We start from the raw sequence: 24,855 nt of genomic DNA, 5'->3' as shown, positions 1-24,855 counted from the left end.
GGCTGATGTAACCTTGTGCTTACAGTTTGGGCTGGGGGGCCCAGAGCTAAAAATCTTTACTGAATGCATACTGTGTGTGCCTGGCATTGTCCTAGGTGCTGCGCATAGGGAGGCAGACCAAACAGATCTGATCTCATGAAATTTATATTCAACTGAAGGGAGGCAGATATGTTTCCATATTATAATATCAGGAGGTAGTAAGTTCTGTAAAGAACACTTAAGCAGGTGAAAGAAAAGACAGTAATGATATATGCCCCTTCCCTTATGCCTGCCTGTTAATGTAGACACTGTCTACACTTCGTTGTACTTTTTCCCTTCTCCTTAGTGATCTGTGTTGGAAAGTTGAGTAAACATGCCCTGCCTTAATCTGATACATAACTTGGTAAGATTTCAGCTCCAAACAGTAAATGGGACCATCATTCTCATCAGAAAGGATATAACTGTTCCTTATGAACATGCCAGGGGTTCTGTTTCAGGTCAAACCCGTCTCGACAGACACAAAACACAGGGGTATATACTTTGACTCGATAGAAAGAAGAACGTTCAGTCACAGCTGTCTGCAAAAAGAGAGGGATACTGCCCTAGCCCATTTGGTTCAGTGCTTAGAGCAGCAGCCCATGGACTGAATGGTCCCCGATCCAACTCCGGCCAAGGCACGTACCTCTGTTGCAGGCTCCATCTCCCGCCCTGTCAGGGCTCCAGCAGGAGGCAACCAATCCATGTCTGCCCCCCCCCCCGTTTGAAAAGCAATGAAAAAATATCCTCAGGTGAGGATTAAAAAATTTTTTAAAAAAAATAGAGAGATACTGTTCCAGAAGGTCAAGAACTTCCCCTTCCTTGGAAAAGTTCCTGGCAAGTTTCCAGCTTCCCCCGAGGGTGTCTAACCGCAGCCTCTAGAAGGAGACCAACGCCCAAGGCTCTTCCTGGGAAGCTGCCCCCCCCCCCCCCCCCCCCCGCCCAGCGCTCAGCACCCATTCTTCATCTCTCACCCCACTGTACAGATGAGCAAACCAAGCTTCAGAGACGAGCAAGGACCAAGACCACAGAGCTAGGAGGGGAGGCGGCTGAACTGGGCCTGGGGCCAACGTATTGCATTTGACTCCAAAATCTGGTATCCTCCTCTGCACCACCCAACCTCAGGCGACATTTTCTGGCGCAAAAGAGGCAACTCTCTTCAAGGGGAGGCCCTCCTGGCTGGTAATGCCGACCAAAGAAGGGGACGCTGCAGTGCGAGGTGCTGGCCGCCGCAGGCGCCCGGCCGTCCTCACCGGTCCCGACCGCGCCCCTCCTGCCTCAGGACAGCTGCTCGCTCGCTCTTTCTCCCTGGCCTTAGACCCAACTGATACCTTAAGAAAATTCGTTTTCGGCGCGGAAAGGATCCCACTCAGGGCAAAAAAAAAAAAAAAAACAGTTAGGGGACTAACGAAAAGCCGGCGTGTGGACCGCAGTTCCCTCAGTCGGGCGTCGCAAACGGAGGCAAGGCCCTTTCCCCTCAAGGCCACCCTTCGCCCCTCAGAGTGGCTGGTTCTGCCGCACTCACGGGACAGGTAAGAAGACCTTGGCCAAGGAAGCAGCAGTCCGTCGCTGAAATGGCAGCGCACCAGGCGAAACGGCGGGCCTCCGACGGCCGCGCTCCTGGGAGCGAACCCCGCTCCGCCCCGGCTCGCCACCCACCGCGCCTGCACAAACGGCGGGCGAGGACCTGGAAAAGGCGCGCGAGCCTCCTGCGCACGCGCGTGTAGCGTCAGGGGGCGGAGCTTGAGTGGGCGGAACCAGTGGCCCCGCTAAGCGAGGCCCTCGAGCCCAGCGCGGCGCCTACGCCGACGCCGACGCCCCGGCTTGTGGGCGGGGCCGTGGGCGGGGCCCGGAGGGGCGGGGCCTGGTCGTCACGCGCAGCCACGCCCCCTGGGCCGTAGTCAAGCTCCGGGAGGTGGCAACCGCTGGGGATCGGCCCTTCCCGGTTGGCTGGGCAGCTGCGCCCCTGTTCTCTGGTGACTATGGGGGACCCCAGCAAGCAGGACATCCTGACCATCTTCAAGCGCCTCCGCTCGGTGCCCACCAACAAGGTAACGGCCGCCGGGCGTGCTGCGGCTTGCTCGGCATCCCGGCCCGACCCCGCGGGCGCCCCCGCGACGCCGGTGTCCGCGGCGGCGGGAGGAGGAGCCGGCCCGGCCTGTGACACGTCGCACTGGCGGCCGCGGCCGCCGGGCCTCTCCTGGGTCCGAACCGCGCGCCTCCCCCCGAGCCTCAGCCGGGGAGGAGCGGGGAAGGGGACGCGCACCCAAGGCCCTGGGGGGGCGGGCCGCGGGGGGTCCTGGGGGCGGGAGGCGGGAGGCGAGGGCCTCTGGGGGGTCCTGAGGGCCGGGAGCGGACGCTCGTGGGTCCCGGACACCGCGCGGGGGAGCGTGCCCGGGGGCGGGGCGGCTTTGGAGGCGAATGGACGCGGTGGGCTCCCGGGAGCTGGGGCGAGCGTGGCGGTGCCGAAGGCGCGCGGGGAGGACGCGCGGGCTCCCGCGAGTGACCCACCTGTGGCCCAGCTGGGAGGCAGGCGCCGGGCCAGAGCCCCAGCTGGCAGCGCTGGGCGTTGGGGAGCCGGGGCTCGCCCCTTCCCCACCGCCGGGCGCACCCCTGAAGCTCCTCAGGGTGCCTGTTGGACTTGGTGGCTTCCCTGGGTCCCTCCGGGTCCTGTCCCACGGAGCTGCCAAGCGGTCCGTGCGATGGCTCCCAGCGCCTTTCTCCTTCTAAGAAAGCCCCGCACAGACCCTTTCCCTTCCTTCCCTTGGGGGCTTTTTGGAGATTGGGGTTTTCCTTTTTTTTTTCCCCCCCCTCCCCATCTCCAGAGGCTGTCCTGCCCCCCGCCCCCACCCTTTCTTCCACCCCTCCCCCCACCACCACCGTGACTTTTACAACTTTTAGAAACTAGCTGGAGATGTGGTGACGCGTCGGTCTAAGGTGACACCCTCCCCTGAGGATCACAGGTCCGGGCCACGGGTCGGAGTGGAACCCGGAGAGTGCAAAGGGCTGTCCCGTCAGCGTGGACTCTCTCCTCTGCTCCTGCCACAGCTGTCTGGGCCCCGTCATCACCTCCAGAGTAAACAGCTGTTCAGGAGCATGGTCATGAGCCGTGACACGATGGCACTGGAAGGTCCTGAGCTTTACAAAACTTAGCTGTGATGGTGGAACAGCCTCACAAGGAGTGAGAAGGGAAACAGTGTGTTGGAAGCGATGTCTGACGAAGGTAGGGAAAGTCAGGAGGAGAAAGGAAGGCTTCAAGGATTCTCCAGGACCAGTTTCTTTGCTGTTTTCTCAGTTTTCCATTTTAGAGTCATCTGTTAATACAGAGTGGTTCCTGAGGATCTAGACAACATTCGGACCTGCAGTTAGCGGTGTAGAAACGGTATTTTTTGGTGTCTGCTTTATCACAGAAACATAACGCAAACACCGTATTCTTTGATGGAATTCATCAAAGGAAGTGTGCCCTTTTGAAATAAGTCAGCCCGCCGGGCATGGCTCAGCGGTTGAGCGTTGGCCTAGGATACAGGAGATGGAGGTTTGATTCCTGGTCAGGGCACATGCCCGGGTTGCAGGCTCGATCCCCAGTCGGGCATGCAGGAGGCAGCCGATCAATGACTGTCTCATCATTGATGTTTCAACTCCCTCCCTCTCTCTTCCTCTCTCACTGAAATCAGTAAAGATATATTTAAAACAAACAAACAAAAATTCAGTGTATTTCTACTCAGGGACATAGATGGATGGGCTTGTAAATTGTTACCCAGACCCCGCTGCTTTCTAACTATGTCATCTTGGGCAGGTTACTTGAACACTTCACTTTGTGCTTTATTTTCCTCATCTGAAAATGGGACATGAGCAGGACCTAACTCAGAGGGTTATTGAGAGGACTGAATGAGAACATCTGAGAAAAGCAGTTCGAGTAGTACCCCCATATACTAGCCTTCAATACATCAGCTGTTTTTTATTTATTTATTTATTTATTTATTTATTTATTTATTTATTTATTTTTTATGCACAGCACATCTATGGAACATTTTATGTTCTATAATGCTTTTATGTTAATAAAAGCATTGAGCAAAAATGTTTTCTGGTAATGTTCCACAGTATCATGCTACATTTCTTGATTAAGACATTTTATATGATTGTTAGTAAGAAACGGTGACCTGAACAAAGATGAAAACTAGTTTTAATGATGTGGAAGAGTTGGGTGACAATAAGCATTTTCAAAGTGGGGTTCTAAAAAGAAGCTCTAGGATACATGAGACAGGAAAGGGAGGTAAAGAAAAACAACTCGGTTTGCTTTCAGAATGTGGTGTCCAGTTTCTCCCTTTCGTGTGTGATGACCATTACTCTGGACCCAAGGTTAGAACTCCTAAGGGTCAGTTTTCTAGTTTGCAGAATCTTTCCTGGAAGCTGTGCTGTTCCTTGGTTTTATACTGATTGCTTGAGTGATTCAGCGCCTGCAGCGTGCTGGGCCCTGTGCTGAGCATTGGGGGGTACACTGATGTACCCACAACAAAGAGACAGGCCCCTGCCTTCAGGGAGTGGATAGTCCAGGAGACGAAGGATGGGTAAAGGGCTGCCTGGCCACGCGAGAGGCAGTGTGGTGAAGGGGTGGAGAACAGGCCCCCATGCCGACTGCCTGGCTTCCAGTCCCCGAGGTACCATTTCTTAGCTGTGATACTTCGTATTTCCTTAGTTTTCTCTAAAATGGGGATCAAAACCACACTACATAATTTTGGGGAATGCAGAATGAAACGCAGGGTCCTCGTTGGAAATTAAGAATTTCAGGATGAGCCAGCAGAGCATTAACCAACCATGGGCCCTTCTGAGTGTGTGGCCCTGTGGGACCACACAGATCACACACACACCCTGGAAGCTGGCCCCAAAGGGTAATAACAGTACCTTTGGTAGGGTTGTTAGAAAGATTCAGTTGGCCAACGACAGTGCCTGACAGGGAGTAAACACTCAATATTAGCTATTATTTCTATAGCAATTATTCTCATCATTCGGCAAAACAAACAGTTTGTTAAAACTATTTCTTGCCCTAGCCGGTTTGGGCATCTGCTAGAGCACTGGCCAGAGCATCGGCCTGTGGACTGAAGGGTCCAGGGTTCGATTTCCGGCCTAAGGGCACATACCTTGGTTGCAGGCTTGATCCCCAGCTCTGGTAAGGGAAGCAACCAATCGATGTGTCTCTCTGACATTGGTGTTTTTCTCCCTCCCCCCTCTCTCTCCTTCCACTCTTTCTGAAAAAAAAAAAAAAGCAATGGAAAAATATCCTCAGGTAAGGATTTAAAAAAACAGAAGAAAACCTATTTCATTTTCGTCACCATGATAATTGATAGTCTGCTTAGAAAAGTGTGTTTCAGCTTTGGTTGGGGATAGCATATCAAAACAAAGCGCAGTCTCATGTCCAGCAGGAGAACCAAGGCGGCGTTTGTAAGCCAGACTTGTATTTCTTTTCTCTTTTTAAAAAAATATATCTTTTTATTCATTTCAGAGAGAGGAAGTGAGAGGGAGAGAGAGAGATAGAAACATCAATGTTGAAAGTCATTGATCGGCTGCCTCCTGCACACCCCCTACTGGGGATCGAGCCCGCAACCCAGGCATGTGCCCTGACCGGGAATCAAACCTCAATCTCCTGGCTCCTAGGTCGATGCTCAACTGCTGAGCTATACCCATCCGGGCCAGACTTGTATTTCTAACTGCTCCTCACCTCAATCCCACAGGTCCCAGCCCCAACTCATTAGACCCCCAGTCCCACAGTTCCCAACCCCAACTCGTTAGACCCCCAGTCCCACAGGTCCCAGCCCTAACTCATTGCTCTTCCACCCTCCAAACTGCCCCACTACCTGTGATTGCGCATAATGCCACTTTGTGCCGGGCTGGGTGCTCAGCTCAGCTGGCCAAATAGACTGGGCCCCACCGTCATGGAGCTACATCCTAGCAATTCCTAATCTCAGGTGGTGGGCCAGGAGGATGCTGAAGTCGACAGAAACCCCACTGTTCTTTCTTGTAGCCAGCCTTTTGGCCACCTTGGCAGCAGTTCTCAGACTTGCCTGCTCTGGGCTATGTACACCTGGTCTCTGCTGTCACCTCTGTCCATGGGGCCATTTCCTGCACATGCTTTTGCCACTTACTACCCTTCTAGACTCTTCTTGAGATCCCAAATGCCTCTTGGATCCTATCTAGGAAACTTTTTGCATCCTGTCCTCACTTGCTAAGATTCAACCTTGTAACTAATTGACTTGCCCACTAAACTGTTAGTCTGTGGGCTCTGAGCACACCCACTGAAACACCTCTGTACGTCCACTTTGTGTGCACCAGGTACATACTGATTGTATGCACATACACAACTATCCTCTGAGTAAGTGAGAATTACAAATGGCCTCTTGCAGAGGGACAGCGCCTTTGGCATGACTAGTCCCATGGAAGGAGATTCCTCACTCTGATGGCTGTTACCACAGGGATCTGAATTTCCATGTCCTTCTCTCCCAAAGGCCAGCATGTGCCTGGCAGGGGGTGGGGGTTCAGCAAGTGTATGTGGAATCAGTGATGCCACCTACTTCTTAATACCTCAGTGCCTGCCCCATGTCTGGCACCAGCACCACTGAAATGAATGGCAGGTACCTTTCTTGTCAGTTGTCACTGCACCCCCGCGATTCATGCATGCCTAACGTGAGCCTGTGTGGTGAGGGGCTTTGGAAAACCCGCTCCTTTTCGCTCTTGTGTTGCCCTCAAAAGGCCAGAAGCCAGGTCTTTCTTGATGACTATACTTGGGACAGTCTTCACATACGTGGCTCTGCCTCTAAAGTGTATCTAAAATATGATTGCTTTTTTTTCTGGAAAAAAATTAAAAACAGTTCTCCTATTAGTGGGATTGTTACTATCCTGTTGTTCTCATATTGTGTTCATTTCCATGACAAGCGCTGCATATTTTAAAGTACTTTTGCGCTCCTGTTATCAGATGAAGAATTTTGACTTGAGTCAGTGTTGAGGAAGGAAGGCTCGGGGTCCCATGACGCTGCCGTCATCTGAAAGCTAGGCTTTCCCCTCCCAGGCGTGCTCACGCAGTGGTCAGCCGGCCCCGCTCCGCACTGGCTGTTGGACTCAGGGCCTCAGTTTCTCCCCACTTGAGCCCTCCACTAGGCTTCCCGAGTGTCCTCAAGACACGGCAGCGGGCTTCCCCCAGAGCGAGAGAGCAAGAGAGTGGAAGGAAGTCACAGCATCTTTTACAGCCTAGTCTGGAAGTGACATGTAGCATTTCTTCCATATGATGGTCCACAGACCACCCTGGAAAAGTGAGGGTGTGATTACACAAGAGTGTGAACACCAGGAGAGGAGGATCATTGGGGGCACCCTGAAGTCTGGCCGCCACACTCTCCTTCTCTGGCTGAGAAGTGTGTACAATGCATGCCATCTGGTACGGGCCACTGTCCAGGGGACATAAGGCCTTGAGTATTCTCAGCAGGGGCCTCCCTGGCTAGTGTTCATTTACCTGACTGGTAGGAACCCTGTTGATGCTTCAAGGATAGGCAATGGTTAAGATGATACACACGTCTGAGTTCCCTTCACTACCCACTCTGCACAGTTATAATAGGTTTGTAATATTACATAATATACTGTGTGATTAATGTGTTATGTTAATATAATCCTATTAATATATACTTAATAAACTATAGTAATATTGTAATAATAATAAAATAAATGAAAATTTGAAGGTTTTATTTTTTTATTGACTTTGGGGGGTAGAAACCTCAGTTTGTTGTTCCACTTATTTATGCATTCATTGGTTGATTCTTGTATGTGCCCTGCCCCGAGGTTCAACTCGAAACCTTGGCATATCGGCATGACTCTCTAACCAACTGAGCTACCCGACCAGGGCAAAGTTTGAAGTTTTAAAAATCTAGATGAGATAGTTTCTATTACCCAGTTTAAATTGTAAAGGTTAAGCAGCTTTCAAGCTGAGTTACGTACTGTGTCCTATGGGAGAGCTCATTTGGCTAAAATAAAGTAATTAATAATCGATTTTTTAAATTTTCTTTCAGGTGTGTTTTGATTGTGGTGCCAAAAATCCCAGCTGGGCAAGCATAACCTATGGGGTGTTTCTTTGCATCGACTGCTCAGGGACACACCGGTCACTTGGTGTTCACTTGAGTTTCATTCGGTAGGTGAATCTGTCCCCGTGGGGGATGGGAGGGATGACTGTCACATGGGGCTCTTTCCCTTTTTTCCTTTGTTTCTTTTGACATCAAGTAAAATGAGAGGTTGGTTATGAGTTATGGAGATTTAAGTTAGATAAGTAAGTAAACTGGGAAATGAGTTCTTTTCTATTTGGTTACTGTTATATGGAGCTCTGTGCCAGAGACACGAGGCCGTGGGGAAGAGTCAGAGTGGAGAGTCTGAGGCAGTATTTCCTTTCCCTTTGTGATCTTCTAATAACTTAGCAGTACAAAGGAGTCCTGCTGAGATACTCACCATAGAAGGAGGTTCGGGTGCTGTGGGTCCACCCTACACCCCATCAGGTGGAGAGCTAATGTCACAGTTCCTGCATAATTGTACAGCCCTGGCTCCCAGGCCACTAATACTGCAAAGCCTGAGTGATGTTTTTGTATGAATTTTAGTGGCAGTTTCAAACTCGTATAATATGAACGTCATTCTTCTCTTTTCATCTGAAGTCATGGTCTGTGGTGGGCTCATTCTGACAAGTTCCTGCCTTTCACTTTGATGTTGGCATGGTAGTAGCCTGGGTGGGCCTTTGTGTGCGTGAGAGAAGGTGCCCACTCTGGACACACACAGCCCCACAGTCCAGTGGGAGGTGGCAAGTGTCCTGGTGTGAGGTGGAAGAAATTGAAATAATATAAGAAATAATAAAAGGATTTCAGTGGGTCTCAGGGCTTGGAAGCCACTTCTTTTCCCAGGGAAGGAACCAGCTAGGCAGGCAGGCTATTTGGAATTGTGGCAAGCAATTTTATCATATATTGACTTAAGGACCATTGTCAGAACGCAATTACTGTAAAGAGCATTGGTTCCTAAAGGACCACGTCTTATAACTCATAATGAGGTATTTTGTGTGATAGCACAAAACTAAATAGTAAAAATAGCAACACAGTTTTCTTAATATATTTTAAAAAACTTTCCTGATGCGCTTTCCTGAGTTCTTTTCTCACAAATCAATTTGCAAAGGCCCGACGTGCTAAATATTTATAGCCATCTACTCCATAGGTAGAGATCTAGAAAAGGGGGTTCTTTTGTATGTTCTTTGGTTTTAGAGTATTGGCCAGTTTCTTGTCTTCTTTTCTCTTTTCTTAGCTGCTGGCCTCAGAATATTTTGAATTCACTATCCTGTCCTTGCCTCTTTTTTAAATATTGAGGGATTTAGTTGCCAGGGCAAGTTTATTTTTAATGTACATCTCTCACACCCCCAGATCAGTTGTTTCCAGTGAACGTGGCAGCCTGCCCTGCCCAGAGCCCAGGAAAGCTGGACTCGAGGCAACGTAACTGGTTGTCTCTCTTGCTTTGCTGTGCCTTCCTGTTTGTCCCGGCCAAGCCCTGCCCTTTATAATCGGGCCCTCCCTTTTCCTCACCGCTAGAGCACACTGGCAGTTTAAACCCTCCCAGGAAATGAGGTGGTTTTCTGACGTGTTCCTCGGTTGAGGGAAGGACTGACCTGGAGCCTGGTGAGGCTGGACAGCAGTGTCTCTTGGGACTCTTGCAAGTTTAATCACTAGTCTCCTAAAAGTCAGATAAATATAACTGTATGAATCACAGTGCTTATAAATGATTAAAAAACAACTTAAAAATTCCTTTTTAGAGGGCAGCAGCTAGGATTTGGGCAAGACAAAGCCAAGGATGATAAATAAGGGTACTCAGTAGCTTTTTTATTTTTTTTAAGAGGTGGAGGGCTGTTCTTTGAATATTTTTTACTGATTAAAAAATTACAAATACCAGGTTGTTGGAGAGAACATTGTATCTTGACTCCTAAGGATTATGGAGGCTGTGGGAAGCTTATTTCTCCTTTACATGGCTGGTTAACAGGAGCTGAAGTGACACTAGTTCTTTACCTTCTCATACTTTTGCTGCTTGCTTTTTTCTTAGCACTCAGACTCTCTTACCTTTCACCATCTCCTAATCTAAATTAAAGATAAGAAATAACCCACAGTGAGTCACCTCCTCGTGCCAGAACGGGCGCCGGGGAGATTCCAGCTTCTTCCCAAGGTTGCCTAGACTCAGAGGCCGTCATCATCACAGCCTTTGTTTCAAATTCCCATGTGTGAGAGAGTCCCTGTCAGCTCAGCTCAAGGACGATTAGTTTTTTATCTTTATTTCTAAGAAATATATAAAAAATGTTTGACTTCATTTTTTTAAAGATAGTTTAGGAATAGAAGTTGTAAGGCAGATCAGCAAGTCTGAGGATTTGTTGCTTCCATTTTAGGACATAGTTTAAGTCAGGCACTGATTATGCGCCTGTGCCAGGAGTGTGAGAGGAAAACATGGGACACGCCTGTCCTCTGGAGCTTGCCTGTAACACAGCGTAACAGGGTTACCATGATGATGGTGATGGTGACGGTGAGAACTTTAGCCATATGGTGTTTACCATGAGCCAAGCACTTTTCAAATATTAGCTTAATTTCTACAGGAGCGAAATAGATAATCCTATAATTGTACCTACTTTGCAGATGAACTAAGTAAGGCTCAGAGAAGTTAAGTAACTTCTCCAAGGTCATGCAGCTGAGCTGAGGTTTGTACTCTCTCAGTATGTCCCCAGAGATTGCTGTTAACTGCCACCCAGTGACAAATGGGGAGGGGATGGCACCTAACCCAGTCTGTGGGGAGGGGGTCATCATAACGTGACTAAGCAAGATCTTTCAGAGAAGGGATTTTAGAACACGATTATAATTTCATCACCTTGCTTGGTATTCAAATTCTAAAAGGAGATTTATTGTTGTCTTTGGGAAATATGTTTCTTATAAAGTACGGTTTAATTTTTACTTTTTAGACCATCATGAAGTAAATGTCATATGTATATGTAATAAGAATATATATTAGTATCATTATTAATCTTAAGGCAGCTGTTGGCTTCAAAATAACATCCTAACATTCACAAAGGTTAAATGATACAAATAGGAATAGAAATGAGTAAGAGGAAGAGCCCATTTTGTGAAGGATATTCTACCTATGCCCATTCTGACATGTCCACATTCCTTTACAGTTAGTGTGGGGTGAGCTGTTGTGGAATTCGCGGTAGTCTTGCTTTTGCTCGTATCTATCAATTCCATGTAAAGACTTCCAACATTATGTGCTGTCCTGTCTTGCTTTACATTGATCACTTGGTGGACTTTATTGTTGGGAAATACACTTACTGTCTTTGCTTTGCTCTGAGGTGATCTTCGGTTTCAGGTAAGGAGGGCATAAGATGCGGGGTGGGAGGCAGGCACCTGAGGTTTCACGTCAAGAGCGTTCACTCCTGCGATCTCTTCCCTTCCTCTCTGTGGTGATGGTGGGTGGGTCCCTCCACCTGATGGTGAAATGATGAGCATCCTGCAGGGTCCTACTAGGTATCAGACTGGACCCCTGAAAAAATCCAAACAGAACACCTATTCTGAGACACATTATCAAATTTTAGATCATGACCCACTAAGAATGTGAGGCAGTCAGAGTTGTTCAAACAGCCATTCCCTGAGGATATGGCCGGCTGGAGTCAGCGCAGCAGAAGCTCTACTGGCCTGGTGTGGCCTGGCGTGGCTTGCCTGTGGTCGGGCGTGGAGGGGACAGGTGGTTGGCCATCAGAGCCTTGGCTTCTAGGAAGGATGAGGGTCCAGGAGCTACTGTACCAGCAGTCACACACTTTGGAGTCCCAGCATCCTGGAAGCATGTGTCACTGTTAACACACACTTAGAATTCCTCAGGATCCTGAAGATCAAGGAAATCTTGTTCTCAAAAGTTTAGTGGCTTGATTTGGGGGAATAAAAGGATTGACATTTAAGAATGTTCTTTCCGTTTAGATCTACAGAGTTGGATTCTAACTGGTCTTGGTTCCAGCTGCGATGCATGCAAGTTGGAGGAAATGCTAACGCAGTAAGTTCATCTTAGACTTGTTTTCCTTCTGGATAAATGTGTGTTCCACTGTTTGGGAGGCCCTGTTGGATACAGAAAGACCTGAGGGGCTTTGGAGTTGGATGACCCGATTGACTTATTTATCCAAAAATCTATTAAACACGAAGCTTTGGGATAGATGCTAGTCGTGATGTACAAGACAAATGAGATCCCTTCCCAGAGGCAGAGACAGAAAGTCACTAAAGGAGCAAATAAGCGAGAACCTAACAGATGATGATAGTGCTTCCAAGAAAATTAAAACAGGAAGCAGTGATATGGAGGAAGTGGGAGGATTCTTTATGACAGTACAGTTTTTTAATATATGTGGGTGACTTTTGTGCTTAGAATGGAATGAATGCTTACAGTGGCTTACATCTGAATTCTATTTTATGAAATCTACAAATTTTTAATAAAATCTACTCTCCAAATTTTCAAATACAGTATATAAATATCATATATTAATTTATAAACTTAGTAATTTCTGTGCAAAAAAATAACCAATTAAGTGGTCACTTAATTATAATTGTAAAAGAGCAGACTTTTTTAAAGCCTACTTTCAAACCTAACTAAGGATTCTCAAACATCTTAAACTTCATTTATAAATTCAATATATCTGATTTCTCAAACTCTAAACTGGCAGCCTTACAAGTCTAGCCAGCAAAATCACCCAAACTACCTTTACCCTATTTATAAGGCCAAATGGTAGATTTTTAGTAGCTAGAATTCCCATAGATGTGCTGTCAAACATTGAAAGTATAAGAAATCAAATCTGTATACATTTCAAATAAAAATTATATCAACAATTTGATATTTAAAATTAAAATTGTAAAACTAAAATAGTAGCTTTCAAAATACTGGATTCCCTTGTATTAGTTTCTCAACCTTTTCTCATTATTGTTTCCTAAGCAGAAAAAATAAATTTAAATTAGATTCTTTTACATTTAAATTGGATTTAATTTTTCCCTAGTGAGAGAAATTAAATACTAAGGAATATGATTTTGTCTGGTAGGGGTGAGCATTGAAGGGCCACAAACCATTGTAATAACTAAGGTTTTTTTTTCACTTTCCAAGAAACAATTTTGTCCCATTAAGAATTCACGCCTTAATATTTCAAGCATCTTATTAGAAACCCATGCCCATTATCACGATGTTCATGGACTTGTTCCAAAACTTAATACTGTGAGTTTGAGTTTATGTGTCCTTATTTCTAAGCCTTCCCAAGGTTGCAGAGTCCCCCACCCACGTCCAGAGCAGTTTTCTCGTCTCCAGCCAGCAGAGGTGGGAGAAAGGGGTGGGGAAGGGCCGGGCCACTGGTCATTCCACTTGAAGCAGTGGAGTTGGAGCCATCCTGCTCCAGTTGAATGCCAGCTCTGCCTCTCACTCACCTGTGTGACACTGGGCAAGTTATTGAACCACTCTGAGCTTCGGTTTCCCCATCTGCAAAGTGTAGATAGTAACAGTGACTTCTGATAGTGTTGCTGTGAGGATTTAATGGGTTGGTGCCCAAAGAACCCAGAACAGGATCTGGTATGTGGGTGCCTAATACCATAGTAATCAAATTGGGTTAATGAAACGGTTGCTCATACAGGTTTTTGGAATACCTGCTTTAATTAAGACATGAATTCTGTAATCCATGTCTGTACATGGGCCTTATAAGGTAGTTCGAATCAGTTTCCTCTGATTGTTTAAGCATTTTATCACCTTGCCTGTGCTGTGTTTGTTAATGAATAAATAGTGCTGAACAAGGTGAAGCTTAGCATTGCTCCTAACCAATTTGTCAAAAATCCAAATTGAAATGGATTTCTCATGAATTAAAAGTAGACCTGAGTGGAAAGTGACCCCTCAGATAACAGAATGACGGAGGTGGTTTAATGGAGAAGCGAAGGGCCAGTTACTTCATTTTGTAATTCAAGTCTCACGTCTAGTTTTACCAAAATTTTAATGTTTCATGTGTAGAAGGTATTCCCTTTTACAAGGAAAAATTTATTTGAAAATTCCCGTGGTTCGCATCATTTTGGTTTTCACTAGTATTTTCACAAGCCCTTCGTGGCGTGGCGTTCCCCGCAGTATTGCTAGTAATGCGGTGCTTCCTCCGCAGTCGTCCTTCTTCCACCAGCACGGCTGCGCCACCAGCGACGCCAACGCCAAGTACAACAGCCGCGCGGCCCAGCTCTACCGGGACCGGGTCAAGTCCCTGGCCACCCAGGCCACGCGGAAGCACGGCACTGACGTAAGTGCGGCATGACGTACGCGTGGCATGACGTAAGTGCGGCACTGACGTAAGTGTGGCATGAAGTAAGCATGTTACTAGCATAAGGACGGCACAGACGTAAGGGCGGCGTGACGTAAGGGCAGCGTGACGTAAGCCCATGGGTTCGCGAGTCTCCTTCCGACGAACATTGAGAAAGGTAGTTCCTACCGCAAACAGTGAAGTTTTCCGGCGATCCTCGCGGGCGGGGACGACGTCCGGGCACTGTCCGGTCACTGTCGCTGCTCGCGGCAGCTCGCTCCCGGGCCGCGAGCCCCGCACGAGCGCTGCCGACCCGCCCGGGCAAGTCCGCGGGCAGCCGCCTCCCCCGGCCACGCTTTCGTCGCCGGTCGATACCTGACCTTGTTTTACTGCGTCTCTGCTGAGACGCGCCGTTGAATGCGCACTGTGACCGCACATCCGCCTCGCCAGCAGCGCTGCAGCTGGGCCTGAATAAAACTTTTCTCTGGCGGCGCATCAGAGCCTCGCGTGCCGCGGGCCACATATTTGAGCATTTCACCTACAAAGCTCAAATATGTGAACACGTGGCACTCAATAGCCCACGAGCAGGACACTTGTGTACACTATGCGCTGGGAAAAGGCAGAGTGTCGCAGGGTCATCTCGGCTGGGAACGAGCGCGTCGGGGACCCGGATCAGGTCCTTTGCTGCTCCGCGCGTATCGGTGAAGGACCACGAGCCCGAGAATTGATTTGGGGTTACAAGTAGGTTGTGGCGAGTGCATGGATTTGCAGATAAGGGGTCCCAGGCGAGGAGGCTGGACTGTAGGCTGGGACCTGCACTGAGGTCTGGGACCCTTGATCTATCCTGTTCAGAAAGGGCTGTGGCGTCCTCAGGGTCTGCGAGCAGTTGCTGGATTCACCTGTTCCTGAAGCGTGCTCGGGGGCCCTGTGCAGGCCTGTTACTGTTTTTACAATAATGGAAAGTATCAATCTTGAGCAAACAGGTCTCTAGAAAGGGAGCGGAGAGTATGAAATAGAACCCTCAAAGCCAGGGGAAAGGCTAAACAGTCCTCCATGTTTTGTTCTAGCTGTGGCTGGATAGTTGTGTGACTCCACCTTTGTCCCCTACGCAAAAGGAGGAGGACTTCTTTGCCTCTCATGCTTCTCCCGAGGTAAGTATGATTTACGTGATTTTGCAGTGTGCTTACTATGACAGTTAGGAAGGGTGTGTGTTCAAAATGTTCCAGTTAGGATACAGGCCAAGCTGCTGTGACAACCCTGAAATATAGTTGTTTAACCGAGATAGACGTTATTTCTCATCAGCAGTTCAGAGGTAGCTGTGCAGGGTTGACCAAGGGATTTATTTTGTTGTTCTCATGTGTGGCTTTTACCTCAGTGTCCAAAGTGGCTGTTCCAGTTCGTGGCCTTTCCCATCAATGGGAAGAGAGCAGACACCCCGGAAAACAAGTGCCCATCCTGTTACAGACAAAATCTGGGGGTGGTGCCCATCACTCTGCTCAGGTCCTGTTGGCTAGAATTTAGTTGCATGTCCTTTACCAGCTACCAGGGAAGCTCAGAAATGATTACTAGTAGTCTGCCACGGTTCAGTTCAGAGCTCTGGAACTGACAAGGAATGAAGACAGCTGCGTTTTTAACCCAAATTTTAGCAGGGGTTTACATCTCATCACCCCTGGTTGGCTGCATACATAGGATATATCTCCAGGCTATTGTGAGGATGAAATGAATTAACACAGATCAAAATAATTAGTACCTAGCACAGAGCGAGCCTTCAATAAATGCTGGAAGTATCATTATGTTCATCTTTGTGGTCTGATAGCCGAGGGATTTATTGTGGGCTGATAGCCAAGCCATTGTCCTGTAGATATTCCCAAAATTGCTTAAATTGGGGAATATAGGCCTCTGAAGCCTAAAATATTTACTAACTGGTCCTTTAAGGAAATGTGTGCCGGCCTCTGGCTAGAGCCTCAGCTGTTCTGTTAGCCTCTCTGCCTCCTCTCAGTCCCACTGGGGAGGGGGCACCATTTGCTTAACTGCTGCTCAACCCAGTCTTTAATTTCCAAGTAAAAACTGTAATGTTTTATCAATTGCTAAACCTTGATTTTTTTGCTATTATAATTTGCATAGTTACCAGAAATAATTATCAAAAAAGAGAACAGAGAACAGTAAAAAAGATAAGCTGTTTTATTGTGAGCTTTGATATTGTTTAATTTAGAACCAGATACAGAATATCTATGCTTAGTAGCTGAGCAATGTTAGGAATAGAAATGATGGTTAAAAAGGAGAGAAATGACTAGTTGGGTGTGGGTTAGAGTTGGAGATGTTAGTGTGAATTCATGTTTATTTTACTGTCTCTGTGTACACATGTACACACACAATGGAGAACTAATTCTAGATATGTGTGTGTACATGGGTTAGTACACACATATATGTATTGCCTGGCTCTGTCCACTGAGAGGGCCTGGGGACAGTGACACTTCAGTACAGCAAGCACACCCAGCACCCAGATCTTGGTTTCTAAATACCATTCTCCACTAAAAGGAACCCGAGCCGCCACTGGAGAAATGGCAGGTTGTAGGCCTGGGGCTGCAGGGCAGATGAGCCTGGAGCGTCCTGTAGAGCTAGAAAGTAAGGAGGTGCTGGGAAGAGGGCACAGGAACTGGATGAGACCATGTCTAAAGGACTCAGGCAGCAACGTGAAGGAGCTCCCAGTGGTCAGAGTAGGAACAGTTTGAACAACAAAATAAGTAATGACAGTTTTGTATTATAATCCAAAGGATAAAATAAATATCCATTAGTCTATACTGATATAAATGGATGATCAAATAAATAAATGGGGAGAAGGGACAATCTTCCTTATAGAAAAATCCCAAATCATGTATAATAGGTTCTCCACCTTTAGGAGGTAGAGCTTTATGCCCCTCCCCTTGAAAGTGGCCAGACTTGGTGACTAGCTTCCCAAGACTAGATGATGGAAAGGGGAAAACTGAAGTCTGTTGGGAAAAGACTGGCAGGTCCCACCTGAACCAAGTGCTCAAGGTTGGCATCCCCAGCGTTCAGTCATGTTGACGTGAGGCGGTGAGAAGGGCACCTCACCTCCGTGGGTTTCTTCCCACAGATCTAGTCTAATCATGAGAGGACATCAGATAAACCCAAATTATGGGACATTCTACAAAATATCTGAGCAGTACCCTTCAAAGTTTCAAGGTCATGAAAAACAAGGGAAGACTGAGAAACTCTTACAGACCAGGGAAGACTAAGGAGAAGAAACACAGGCAGTGTGGGGTCCTGGACTGGATCCTGGGACAGAAAAGAAACACTGGAGGAAAAACTGGTGAATTCCAAATAAAGTCTGGAGTTTAGCTAGTAATGTACCATGTAATTTTTAGTTTTGACAGATGCACCACGGGTGTTTTTACATTAAAGGAAGCTGGGTGCAAAGTAAGAAGCTCTACTATCTTAGCAACTTCTGTGTAAACCTGAAATTATTGCACAGTATAGATTTTATTTTTTTAAAAGGAGGAAAAACAAGGAATTTGAGCATTGAAATAGAGACTTAAGATTAGACATGTTTAAATAGCATCCTTCCTTCCCACTAATCCAGGTACTAAGAAGGTGACTATTTAAATTATTAGGTTTTTCCCCTGCTTTGATTTATTTTTTTATGACTTTTCTTGCTTTGCCTGCTGATGACTTTTCTCACTTTGCTTCAGGTGAGTGGCACAGGATGGACCTCAGCACACCTAGAACCATCTTCTTTAACACCAAGGAACGTGGAAGCCACCCCAGCAAATAATGAAGGTAGTCTTTTTAAAAGAAAAAATTGATTGATTTTTAGAGAGAGACATCGATTTGTTGTTCCTCATATTTCTGCACGCACTGGTTGATCCTTGTATGCGCCCTGACGCAGGATCAAACCCACAACTTTGGTGTATGAGGACGACGCTCTAACCAGCTGAGCTGCCGGGCCAGGGCTGGTAGTCTTTAGAACTGTCACAGGCTGCGTTCCTGTGGTTCAGTGGCATGCTATGAAACTATTAGGAAATAAGACCAGATTGGAAGGGGCAGAGTAGACTACTGAACACAGAATATGATCTCGTTTATGTAAAAAACAGAAACGAACACACACTCACACACACAACATATCTGTGAGATATACACCCAGTTGTTAACTGGAGAATGAAATTACTGAAGATCTTTAATTTTAACTCGATATAATTTTGAAGTGACTGAACTTTTATAATGAGTATCTGTTTTATAATCAGAAAATAAGATTTCAGCCAGGCTGGTGTGGCTCAGTGGTTGAGCACTGACCTATGAACCAGGAGGTCACGGTTCGATTCCTGGTCAGGGCACACGCCTGAGGACATTCAGGAGGCAGATTGATGACGTTTCTCTTTCATTGATGTTTCTCTCTCTCGATCCCTCTCCCTTCCTCTCTCTAAAAAAATAAAAAAACATCTTTAAAAAAAAATACACTTGTATTTTAATATACTTTTATTTATTTTTAAAAATTTTTTTAATGTCTTTATTGATTTCAGAGAGAGGAAGGGAGAGGGGGAGAGAGAGAACATCAATGATGAAAGAGTCATGATCAGCTGCCTCCTGCACGCTCCCAACTGGCGATGGAGCCCGCAACCCGGGCATGTGCCCTGACCAGGAATCCCACCCACCTGGATCTACTGGATCCTAGGCCGATGCTCAACCGCTGAGCCATGCTGGCCGGGCTTAACGCACTTTTAAATCAAAAGTCTTACAATGATAAAATAGAACATGGAGCTAAAAAGGAAGGGGATCATTGACGAAATCGGACAAGATATGTAGTGCTTAGCAAGTCGAATATAGTACATTCAAAAGCGACTTTAATGAGTGTATTTGCTGTGTTAATATCAATATTTTTAACTTGCAGGTGGACCAGAGCAAGGACCAAGTGTGGAAGGTCTTAATGTTCCAACCAAGGCTCCCGTAGGTAATGTGCACAAGAATATTCTGATTTAGAGAGTGAGGTTCATTAAGAAAAAAATCAATCTGTCTTTGCAGTCTGCCTAGAATTTATAGAGTATATGGCACCATGACTGTCAATCTATAGTCTCTTAGTGGGATTTTATTAAGCCAGCATGCTGTTCTGTGTTAGCAGGCTCCAGGCTGTGACATGCAGCCACCCCTATGGGCCTGGCTAAGGTGGCTGTTGGTGCTTTTGATTGGCAAATTTACATTGGGCTGGTTGATGTTCCAGCATCAGCAGAGGTCAGAGCGGCCACACCACTCCTGTTTACTAAAGGACTCTTAGCATCTTCTCCTCTCTGGTTCTACAGTGGGTGAACTTAATCTTTAATTTCTCATAATCAACGAAGTATAATCTGAAATTGGTGCATATCACACTGCATTAATTGGAAAGCAACTGCTTTAGCCTGGCCGACGTGGCTCAGAGGTTGATCATCGACCTATGAACCAGGAGATTGCAATTAGATTCCCAGTTGGGGCACATGCCCGGGTTTCGGGCTCAATCCCCAGTGGGGATCAGGAGGCAGCCGATCAATGACTCTCATCATTGATGTTTCTATCTCTCTCTCCCCCTCTCCCTTACTCTCTCTGAAATCAATAAAAATACTTTTTTAAAAAAAAGAAAGAAAAGAAAGCAACTGCTTTAGTGAAAGAAAACTGAACTGTTAGAAATATTCCAAATCTCGTCATCCTGTGTTAATAGACTTCTAGGAGGCTGGGAGCAGGGTATGTGACTGCAACACAGACCTAAAGAAGTGGTGGGAAGGAAAACGTCGTGGATGTGTTTCCACTTGAAATGGAAGGATGTCATCCTTGCGTTAGGGCTGAACATTTCAATCATTTGTTCTTTGTGGTTTTATGCTGCCTTTTCCTGTTAAAGCACATTCTCAGCTATGTAAGAAAAAAGTTACACATTCTAAAAACAGAATATATCGTCTGTGATTAAATTTTACCCCAAAAAAACTTTTTTACAAACTTTCTCTAAAAGCATTACATATTTTTGTGCAATTTAACAAGTACTGCTACTAAAATAATAGGATGCTTTATATTTCTTGAATAATATGATAAAACCTGTATATAAGTGAAAGTGGAAAAGCATCACAGACTGCTTTAGTTGTTTACATAATGCCTTGCTGACTTTATATTTTCAAAGAATTTTGAAAGTTTTTGAAGAGTGGAGGTTGATGGGAGAGTATGTTCTAATATACACGAGACAGCTCCTGAAGAAAGCAACAGGTGGGCCATCTCAGGCTCTTCATTTCTTTTCAGTGTGGTGTCTAGAAAGTATGTTTTCTGCATTTGGATGCTACGTGGAGATACTGAGGACTCCACTTTGATAAAGCTCTGTTGTTCTAAAATGCACTCGTAACAGAGTAGGCAAAAGTAGGTCTACAGTTGTGAGTATGCGAAACACAGTTTACTCTTGTATTATTGTTTATTAATTTTCCATACAAACAACTGTAAACCTACTTTTGTCCCACTCTGTACTTGTCTTCTGGATGACAAACTAACGTGGAAAATGTTATAGTCTCTTAAATAATAATATACAGTGTCTTAGAATTTTTTAAAAGAACACACTAAAAATAGAAAAAGTATATATTTCTATTGGTCTGACTTTCTACTTTTTATTTTTTGACAGAGGTGTCCTCTATCATAAAAAAGAAACCAAATCAAGCTAAAAGAGGAGTGAGTATGATATATAAAATACCTGGTAGCTCAGTTCTGAAATGGCTTACACACATGAGAAAACCACCCATCATTTTATTTTAGTTTATTTTGAGCCATGTTACATATAATAGATATGGCCTGGCTAAAGACTGTATGTTTTTCTCAATGAGGTAAACATTATACCAAGTGAAGATTTTCTAGAATGGGTGTTGAACATTTCTTCTGTCAATGATGAAATTCTAAAAAAACCCAGCAGAGGTTCGCTGGGAGTTTCTATGATGTTGCATTTCATAGCAGTGCCGTCTCGTAAGGCCTCGAGGGTTGTCAGCTGTTGAGCTTTTGGATACATGATTCCTTTTAGAGCCCCTGCCCTGGAGGCAGGCACCAGGGTTTGAATCCCACCTTTATCACTAACTGGCTCTGTGTTCCTGCTCACGGCACTTAACTTGCATGAGCCTCAGCTCCTCATCCATGAGCTGGGGCGAAGATTCGTGCCCACTTGTCACAGTGCCCGCCGTAAATGTTAGCTGTTGTAACAAAACTGGTCAAACAGTTTGGGTAGAATATTATCTTATATATCTTCTAGCTTGGGGCCAAAAAAGGAAGTTTGGGAGCCCAGAAACTGACTAATACGTCCTTTAATGAAATTGAAAAACAAGCCCAAGCTGTGGATAAAATGAAGGAGCAGGAAGACTCAACCAGGACGGCACCTAAAGAAGAATCAATGTGAGTTTATCAGTTACAGTAATACGGTTTTAGTGAATGAAACTATTAATTCACTCCCGGGGTGACTTTGCTCATGCCACTTATTTTTACGTGTGTGTGAGGAGGGAAATGCAAAATTTAGTTTTATGAAAATGAGTGTCGCAATGCTGTATAGACTGGAAGGGAGAGAGACTGTGGAGAAGGGATAGCAGTGGAGAGTCCCAGCTGAAGTGAGAGCAGGAGAGGATGGCGTCAATGGGAAGGGAAAAGCAGATGTGTCAGGAGGTACCCATGGAAGATGCTCAACGGCATTAGTCATTAGGGAAATGCACAGTGAGACCCCACTTCACTCACTAGGATGGCTGCAGTCGAGAAGACAGACAGCCACAAGTGTTAGCAAGAATACAGAGAATTGGAATCTCATGCATTGCTGGCAGCAATGTAAAAAGTTAAACATAAAGTTACTGTTATGACCCAGCAGTTCCACTCCTAAGAGAAATTAAAACATACGTCCACACAAAAACTTGTACATGAGTGTTCACAGCAGCATCAATCCCTATAGCCAAAAAGTAGAAACAACCCAGATGTCCATCAGCTGATGAATGGATGAACAAAATGGTGTATTCATAAATGGAATATTATTCAGCCTTAAAAAGGAATAAACTACTGGCAGATGCTACAACACGGATAAACCTTGAAAATTTTGTGCTAAGATTCCAGTCACAAAGACCATGTACTGTGTGATTCCATATGTCTGAAATGTCCAGAACAGGCAAATGCGTAGAGACAGGAAGCAGGCCAGGGTTGCCCAGGGCTGGGCCAGGGGTGGGGGGAAGAAGGGGGTTATCGCTGACGGGCCTGGGGTTTGTTTCGGAGGTGATGAAATGTTCTGGAATTAGATAATGGTGGTGGTGGTACAACGTGTGACTATACTAAACATCACACCACTAAATTATATACTTTAAAGGAGTGAATTTTATGGCATGTGAATTGTATCTCGACAATGAGAAAAGTATAGTGTAAAGCCCCATTGAACTTGGTGGCCACCCTCTGGATACATGATGGAAGGTGGGGTATGTGGTCCCCAGAGGTTTTGAGCCTCGGTCAAGGGGGTCTGAGTCACACTCAGGGTGAGTTAAGAGAATGAAGAGGAATTAAGAAGTGTGTGCTGGGGCCTGGCTTGGCCTGGAGAAGTGGAGTGATGGAGTGGAGCACAGCGAAGTCGGGCGGTGGTCTACGTGTTACCTGAGAGGAGGCCGTGCTGCAGGCGCGTATCCGGGCAACTGAGTTTGGCAGTGATGTCCAGGTCGGACAGAATGGGAGGAAACTGGAAACCAGGAGGCCAGTCAGGAGAGCGGCGTTACGTAAACGTGAGGTGCTTGAGAGCTTTTCCTTTGTGTTGAAAGCAGAAGAGAAACTGGGGAGTACACGTGAGTGATTGTGGACGGTCATGAGGAAGACAAAGGCAGCACAGAAGGAAAGGCAGCTTAGAGTCCTGTTTTATGCGTTTATTTTAGTAACATGGCATTTCTCTTATTTTCATGTGTATTTTATCAGATTTAGCTTGAGCAATTGCAGACTTTATGATGGAGACAAAATAAACATTATTTTATGTTTATTTTATGAGGTTGTTTAGGGGAGTGACTTAGTAACTGCTCATTAAAGTACATTAAACAGCATGGCTCAGTGGTTGAGCATCGACCTAGGATCCAGGAGATTGTGGTTCGATTCCTGGTCAGGGCACATGCCTGGGCTGCGGGCTCGGTCCCCCCTTGGGGGGCATGCAGGAGGCAGACTGTCAATGACTCTCTCATTGATGTTTCAACTCTCTCTCCCCTCTTCTCTCTGAATCAATAAAGATATATTTTAAAAATAAATAAATAAAGTACATTAAACAGTGCCTGGCACACAGTATGTGCTCAGTCATTCTGATTTCTTACTATTCATGCTAAGTTTGCTGACTGGAACTCGTATGGTGAGCGTAGACAGCTTGAAATTGAGTTGTTTCCCCTGTCATCTAACTCATAGAACGTAGGGGGCAGCACTAAACTGTGTGTAGGTTCAGTGTGGTTTGAAAAGACATAAAGTCTTAGTTGTCTCAACTTCACTTTAATTTCTGTGACTAAGCTAGGTTTTTGACCCTGGGAAAGGGGGGAGGCTAAATCTGAGGGTTTGGATGGCTTCTCTTGGTGTTTAGAAGTGGGCTGTGTACAGGCGGGTCACGCGTGGTTCTCCCGGAGAGCGGTGCAGTCCCGTGCCTGATGAGAACAGCGGACCTGGGGTGCAGAAAGCCACAGCTCCCTCCCTGCAGGTCAGGTGGGTGGAGGCTGGTTATTAATACTGGGAGCAACACCAGCTTCTACCTGTATTTTTCATTAGGACTGTTTAGTACACTATAAAAGCAAAGAAGCAGGGCGGGGGGATTTATGAATTTGATTTGGAACCCAGTGGTTTTGACAACTCCCTTGACCCTGTTCAGAACAGCCACGTCACTGTGCCTGAGTCACCGTCCTGCCTCTCGGACCCATCGCTGCTCGGTTTCACCAGACCAGTGCTGTGCCAGTTATGAGATGTACACCTTATCCCTGTACACCAGGATGTTATTCTTCTGCGAGTTAATGCAGTTATTAACTTTATTAAGTAAATGAAGTTAGTTCAGTACATTGCCAGGAACAGTATTGTTTGTTGTATCACCAGACTGTGAAACTGCACTGTCCACGCAGCAGCCTGATCCTCGCCCGCTGGCCATTTCTCGGCCCAGCCTGAGGCATCTGTTCTATGCACGGTCAGTAGGAAGCGTGAGAAGTAGCAGAGTGTCCCCCCCACACACACTTGATCTGAGTGTCTTGCAAGCGCTCCCTGGAGCTGGTCCTGGGAAGGGCTCCAACAGTCCTGAGAAGCACGAGTCCCACTTCTCAATTCCATTAGTGCTTGCGGAGCGTGCGCGTTGCAGTAGCCCGGTGCGAGAGTGCCAGCTCTTAGCGCGGGGCAGACCCCACCCCATGGCACGTGTCCTCAGAGGAGAACTTCTAGTAGGACTTCTTCATCCCCATCCATTCATCTTCCCCAGAAGAATGTTGCCACAGTTACATCTATTCACGACTTTAAACAGATCTGTTGTTTCCTTCCAAATATACTTG

General features: G+C 46.2%; 1 protein-coding gene across 1 annotated transcript in view; it reads left to right on the top strand.

Annotated features, from left to right (window-relative positions):
- The first annotated feature begins 1,867 nt into the window (after positions 1-1,867).
- ARFGAP3 (ARF GTPase activating protein 3) overlaps positions 1,868-24,855 on the top strand; it is a 42,227-nt gene continuing 19,239 nt past the window's right edge. The window contains exons 1-9 of the mRNA XM_081130696.1: positions 1,868-2,066; positions 8,064-8,182; positions 12,021-12,093; positions 14,210-14,341; positions 15,409-15,492; positions 18,052-18,139; positions 19,248-19,307; positions 20,982-21,028; positions 21,597-21,736. Of these exons, the coding sequence (XP_080986822.1) occupies positions 1,998-2,066; positions 8,064-8,182; positions 12,021-12,093; positions 14,210-14,341; positions 15,409-15,492; positions 18,052-18,139; positions 19,248-19,307; positions 20,982-21,028; positions 21,597-21,736 (812 nt within the window). The 5' untranslated portion in view covers positions 1,868-1,997. The remainder of the gene's footprint in view (positions 2,067-8,063; positions 8,183-12,020; positions 12,094-14,209; positions 14,342-15,408; positions 15,493-18,051; positions 18,140-19,247; positions 19,308-20,981; positions 21,029-21,596; positions 21,737-24,855) is intronic.

The sequence above is a fragment of the Miniopterus schreibersii genome (assembly GCF_964146895.1).
Source record: "Miniopterus schreibersii genome assembly, chromosome: 2".
NCBI lineage: Eukaryota > Metazoa > Chordata > Mammalia > Chiroptera > Miniopteridae > Miniopterus > Miniopterus schreibersii.
This window is presented reverse-complemented; position numbering and strand designations above follow the sequence as displayed.